The 7,073-nt window shown below is 37.2% G+C and overlaps 2 protein-coding genes across 2 annotated transcripts in view; both read right to left on the bottom strand.

Moving 5' to 3' along the window:
* LOC106883025 (A disintegrin and metalloproteinase with thrombospondin motifs 9) overlaps positions 1–4,870 on the bottom strand; it is a 37,570-nt gene extending 32,700 nt beyond the window's left edge. The window contains exon 1 of the mRNA XM_052973415.1: positions 4,827–4,870. Within this exon, the coding sequence (XP_052829375.1) occupies positions 4,827–4,870 (44 nt within the window). The remainder of the gene's footprint in view (positions 1–4,826) is intronic.
* Positions 4,871–5,061: 191 nt separating this feature from the next.
* LOC106868395 (ADAMTS-like protein 1) overlaps positions 5,062–7,073 on the bottom strand; it is a 189,964-nt gene continuing 187,952 nt past the window's right edge. The window contains exon 10 of the mRNA XM_052973302.1: positions 5,062–5,243. Within this exon, the coding sequence (XP_052829262.1) occupies positions 5,077–5,243 (167 nt within the window). The 3' untranslated portion in view covers positions 5,062–5,076. The remainder of the gene's footprint in view (positions 5,244–7,073) is intronic.

Below are 7,073 nucleotides of genomic sequence, written 5' to 3'. Positions count from 1 at the left end.
GTTTAGGCGATAGACGAACAAATTGACCCTACAAACGCATCTTATGTCTTGCGTTGCTCATTCTGTTGGTCCCGATTTTGAAGAACCGTTAATGTATAGGGTCCTTAACAAATCAGTCGGCATCGGTTGCCAAACGGTGTAGACAAAAGACAAGGATGCACGCACGCAGACCCACGCATAACATACGCATACTCACACACAGTTACGCACACATATATACACATTCACATACACATACACACACACACATATATATACACACTCACATACAAATATATACACATATATATGTATAGAAGGAGCGCTCCGTCAGTTACGACGACGAGGGTCCCAGCTGATACGATCAACGGAACAGCTTGCTCGTGAAATTAACGTGCAAGTGGCTGAGCATTCCACAGACACGTGTATTCCTAACGTAGGTCTCAGGGAGATTCAGCGTGACACAGAGTGAGACAAGGCTGGCCCTTTGAATTACAGGTACTACTCACTTTTGTCAGCTGAGTGGACTGGAGCAATGTGAAATAAAGTGTCTTGCTCAAGGACACAACTCTTTTTATCTCTCTCTCTCTCTCTGTCTCACTATATATATATATATATATATATATATATATATATATATATATATATATATATATATATATATATGTATGTACGTGTTTGTGTATGTATGAATATTTATAAATGCACACATACATACACACACACACACACACACACACACGCATACATAGATACATGTATTATCCCAAATGGAGACGAGTACCAACGTTCCTATGTGGAAGCTTGATAATTGTTGAGAGATTGCTACATGAAACGATTGGTAGCCTTGTTAACTCAGAAATAAAGAATGTCTATTCACCAGTGCGGGTCACTCATTCCTAATATTCGATATTAACGTATATACATACATACATACATACAAACACATGTGTGTGTGTGTGCATAAATATTTATATATATATTTATACAGATAAGCGTATATATCCATTTATATACATATACGCACACATATACACGCTTACATTAAGCCTATAGATTAGTTATAAGTCATATTCCAGTTCTCACGATGCAAAAAAATAACGACGGCCGCATCAATAACATCGTCACCAACACCACCAACACGAACATCAATAACAATTAAATGGACAGCAAAACAACACAGCAATTTGTAATACATTCTGTAATCCGGGTATAAATAGAAAACAATGTTGAGGTGTGGTCAACGTACCCGTAACGATACGACACGCTACTAATTCAATTTCCTTTCGTCTGTTGGGATTGGGTGGGGACAAGATCGAGGGATTGGAAAGGGGTGTGTTACTCAAATATTTCAAATGATAATAAACAGACCGGCACGCACACGCGCACACACACAATCACACATTTACACATTCACACTCTTGTACTAGCATGCCTTTATTTTACACTAGCTCACGCATTCTCACACACATTCGCGCACACACAAACACACACACACACACATATACACACGCAAACACATCCAGATGTGATCATTCACTCAAGCACAAACTCTGACACACAAATAACACATATACAAATACATTCTATTAATGAAATGATTCGTGACAATCGAGGGAATGTTTCGTTTATCAAACGAATCGTTTGATAAGCTGTTGTAATGAGTTTGAAAAGATTAATAGCAAACCCTTTCCTCTACGGCCAGTATTTCACCACACTTCTCAAGTAATATTTCAGGAAAATGTGGAAAGTGCTGCGCCCCACACCACCACCACTTTGTCGAAGATTTACTAAAATCATGTGTTAGAATATGTGCCACGGAAAGGAGTACATGCGGCTGATAGAGGGAGCTGTCTATTGCTCGGTTGGCCCTAGGTAACCGTCACCCTTACTGGAGTCATTATATTTCATTACACAGTTGAACGTTGTTGTATTTCAAACCTGTCTGTTCGTATTCGTTTGTAAATTTCCGTTTCTCACACCGTTATTCTTAGTTGTCCATGCAAAGTCCAATCATTCGCAGCGCTCCTTGAAATATAAATTATCATTATTATTATTATTATTATTATTATTATTATTATTATTATGGCGGCGAGCTGGCAGAATCGTTAGCACCCTGGACGAAGTGCTTAGCGGTATTTCGTCCGTCGCTATGTTCCGAGTTCAAATTCCGCCGAGATCGACTTTGCCTTTCATCTTTTAGGGGTCGATATGAGTGACTTATCCCCTCCCCACAAATTTCAGGCCTTGTGCCTATAGTAGAAAGTATTATTATTGGTGAGCTGGCAGAATCATCAGCATGCCGGACCAAATGCTTAGCAGCATTTGGTCCGTCTTTACGTTCTGAGTTCCAAGTGTACCTCTTATCACGGGAATACTTGTTGTTTCCTCAGTCTCCTCAGCTCTCCGGCCAGATCCTAGTATTTCTCAACTTTTTCTATTTCTTTGGTATAGTCTCTGCTATCATAGGGAATTGCTAAATCTATGATCTAACATCGTTTATTTTCTCATCTACACTCACGTTTGGTCTTCTTGCCTCAATAGTATGGTCAATCTTTATGGCGAAATCTCACAAGATATTTTAATTCTCATTTCCTATCACCACTTTTCTGTTGTTTTGAAACCACATACTCGGCTAACATCTTAATGCATTTCTTGCCTTACACAATCATGTACTCCTTTTGTGCTAGTACTCCTTTGGTGCTAGTATACTACATTCCTTCAAAACGTGATTGATACTCTCGTGTTCTTTCCTACAGATTCTACATTTGCTGTCTGACTGAGTTTTGTCGATCTTTGCCTTGATTAGACTTGTTCTAAATAGCTGTTGTTGTTGTGGTTTGTTGATGTTGTTGCTGATGATATTATTGCTGTTGTTGTTATTATTATTATTATTATTATTATCGCACCGGAAAAAATGCTTCACAGCATTTCTTCTGTCTTTACGTCTTGAGTTTGAGTTCAAATTCTGTCCAGGAACGACTTTGCCTTTCACCCTTTCAAGGTCGTTTAAATAAGCACCAGTTGAGCACTGGTAATCGACTTACCCACTCCCCCGAAATTGTTGGCCTTGTGCCAAAATTTAATACCATTACCATTATTATTATTATTATTATTATTACTATTGCTGTTGTTGTTGGTGGTGGTAGTGGAGGTAGTTGTGGTAATGGTAGTGGCGATGGCATCATAGTCGTCTTTGCTATTATTGTTATTTTATCACAACTTTATAAGTCAGATATAATTACCAAATTACTGCCATAAATTCTGTTATGTTTGTAGCCAACACCATTCCATGTCACGGCATTTTTTTTTACAACTTTTTTTCAGTCACTAATGAATTAATTAAATATGATAGCCTTTACAGCATTTCTTCATTAACCAGCACTCCGTCTTGGGGTTATACACACATACATGCTGCTATGTTTATAAGTATTTACGTATGCATGCTTCTCTGTATGTGTGTATGTGCCTATATGTGTGTTGCGTATCTATTAAGTCTTATAGTATTATATGTGTATGTCTGTACATATGTATGCGTATATATATATATATATATATGTGTGTGTGTGTGTGTGTGTGTGTGTATTTATGTGTTTGTGTGTGTATATATATATATATATATATATATATATATACACATGTGCATTTGTGTAGGTGTATGTTTATTAAATATGATAGCCTGTTTAGTACTGCAAACCAGTATTTTCTAAAGATTATTGCACACATTTAAATATAAACGTGTGTGTATGTGTGTGCCTGTGTGAGAGTGTTTATATATATATGTGTGTGTGTGTGTGTGTATATATGTTGTTGTGAGAGAGAGAGAGAGAGAGAGAGAGAGAGAGAGAGATAGAGAGAGAGAGAGATAGAGAGTATACTCAGCAATGTTTACGTTACGTGAATATATTTATGAAAACAACTGTATATACAAATAACTGTTTTGCCGCTGATGCTACTGTTGTTGTTGTTGTTGGTGGTGGTGGTGGTTGTGACGGTGATGTTGTGGGTTAAATTCGCACAGATTTTCTTTAAAAAATACCAATAATTTTCGGGTCACAGGAATCAATGGAGTCAGCTTTCAACCTGCCTTCTTAAATAAAATGGATTCATTTGTTGTTGTTTTTGTTGTTGGTGTTGTCCTTGTTATTGTTTTAGCCCATAGTAAGTGTTCACTGAGATGGTCTGTAGTCAGAGGCACGTCGATCGTGATCATCTCGTTACTTCCGTACGACCTAAAATTATCAAGGACTATATTATCTAATGTGGCCTTTCTCCCTCCTTTCATTTCCAAATATGATTTGAAGGAGGGGAACATTTCAAGCTGTCTTTAGGACTAACATTATGTAATATATACATCCTTCCTTTTTTTTTTTTTTGGTAAGATACCAGGGAAACTACGATAACGACGAAGATGAGAACGATGACGTTGTTGATGATGATGATGATGGTAGTGGTAACGGCGGCAGTGGTGGTGGTTACAGTGGTGGTGGTTGCAGTGGTGGTCATTGCTTCGCAACATTTCGTCCGTCTTTATGTTCTGAGCTCAAATTCCGCCGTGGTCGACTTCGCCTTTTATCTTTTCAGGGTCGATATAATAAGTACCAGTTGAGCACTGGGGGATCGATGTAATCAACTTCTTATTATTATCATTGTCCTTATAAGGCAGCGATTTGACTGAATCGTATGATCCCCTTGCGGTATTTCATCCAAGTCTTGACGCTCTGAATTCAAACCCCACCGAGATTAAGTCTGCTTTTCATTCCTCCGGGCTCAATGAAATGAAGTACCTGTCATGTACTGGGAGCATGGTATCGTCTAACCCCTCCCCATCACTCAAAATTACTGACCTTGTCCCTAAATTAGAAACCAATACCACTAATCTTTTAGTCATTTTTGATACCATTATTGTGGTTGTTGTCGATGTTGTGATAATAATTATTGTTTTGTTGCTATTTCGATGGTTGCTGTTGATATTTTTTGTTGATATTATGGTTGTTGTTGTTGTTGTTGTCGACGTCATCATTGTCAGCGTCGTCGTCATTGTCAGCGTCGTCGTCATCGTCGTCATCATCATTGTTCTTGTCATTATCGACATCGTTACTTACCTTCCACGTTGTTGTCGCTGCTGAATGTGAAGTCGGTCAGTTTCCAGACGTATGTCCTATAGTCGGAGCTGTTGTCTGTATCGATTGTCCCTGAACCGTGGTCAAGACATATTCCCACGTTACACTCCATTGAACTCACCGGTTTCTCTTCGCCAGCATCTACAAAAAAAAAAAATAATAATTAGTTACAATTAACAGATATAATTAACAAGACGCCTACACACCAATTAAGCAGTTGAGCAATCAACCATTCAACCAATGATTCTATATTCCTCCCTCGCTGATGCGCGCGCACACACGCACACATACATACATTCATAAGTACATGCATACATATACGTACATACATACATACATACATACATAAAGGAGCCTTGGATCTAGGTTAGAAACCTACTCTTTCTCTATTGGCCAGAAATCTTGAAATAAAACTGAATAATGATATACATACATACATACATACATACATATACATACATACATACATACATACATACATACATACGTACACATTCACACACTCACATCAATATAGAAATACATACACAAAAAGCATACCGAGAAAGAACTTGTAGAATCAAAATATATTTATTTGGTTTTAAATTTCGACTGAGACTTCGAAGTTTCACTATTTTGAATAAGGGATAGATCTCTTTCCCGAGTCATATGGACTCCTAAGGATCAGTTTCCCGGTTTTCAGGGGCGTATATATTCCTTTTCTGGTCCGGCATAGGATGGCTCATTTTTGCCAGCTGAATGGACTGGAGCAACGTGAAATGAAGCTCTTTGCTCAATAATGCATCGCACTGCTCGGCGATGTAACATGTATTTTCTTAACACCTGCACTTAAAAGTGTAGATTTTAACCGTTGAAATTAATATTTGATTCTCACGATCGGTGGAACTATACCCATGAAACACAGTCGTCAAATTAAGCGCATGTGCACTTAAAATTTTCTCTCGGGTTGCAAGAGAATTTGCTCAAAAATGACGAAAATTGTCATTTTTGTATGCCTTTCCCCCTACTCATAACATCTTACGACTCTTATGACCGCCACGTTGTCGCCTCTGCACTCCAGCGCTTTTTGTAAGTATAAATTCTGTTTTCTCTAAATAATTTTTTGTTTACTTTTCAAACTTTCATGTATTTTTTTTATAGCACTCCTTTACAATTCCCTTATTGATGTTTCCATTGATTATATATTTGCAGCTTTCCACTCATCTGACCAAACGATTGTCAATTTCCGATTCCACACGTATTTATTTGTATTATTCTTTCGTGAATGAATCTGCTTGCGCCTTATATTATCTGTCCTATGTCTTGATTTCATCTTTTTCGTCTGAGAGAAATTAGGCATTGTAATGGGTACGGGGAATATCTCCGCTCCCGGATATTACCGGATATCTCAACTAGTATATATATATATATATATATATATATATATATATATATATATATATATATATATACACTCTTACATACAAACATACATACATACGTACAAAGGTACATACACACATACATACATGTATACATACGTATGTATGAATATGCAATAAGAATCATATACGTGATGTTTAATAAACGTATGTTCATTGTTACCGTGTAAATATAATACGAAGATAAATTCCATAAACTTCAGTGATAAAATGTGTGGATCAAATTAGTTTTGCCTTCATTAAAACTCATCAGTGATCGCACACATCTTTGAACTGCCAAAATCAGGGACTAGATAGTCTCAAATCTTTTTAAAATTTGAAAAGATGCTGTCTAATATTCTCTCTCTCTCACACACACACACACACACACACACACACACACACACATGTATATAATGATGTGCTATTCAAAGCTGAGCTAGATTTGATTTTTATGTCTACTGAATGATGGCTGTCCTGGAGCTAAACAACAACAAGAACACCAACTACTAGTGCTAGGGTTAAGGAGAATACATCTTCTTATAAGAAACGTAAACAAAATATTAATGAA

Source organism: Octopus bimaculoides, chromosome 15 (genome assembly GCF_001194135.2).
Source record: "Octopus bimaculoides isolate UCB-OBI-ISO-001 chromosome 15, ASM119413v2, whole genome shotgun sequence".
Lineage (NCBI taxonomy): Eukaryota > Metazoa > Mollusca > Cephalopoda > Octopoda > Octopodidae > Octopus > Octopus bimaculoides.
Note: the sequence above shows the minus strand (reverse complement) of the source record. Positions and strands in the feature narration are given on the sequence as shown.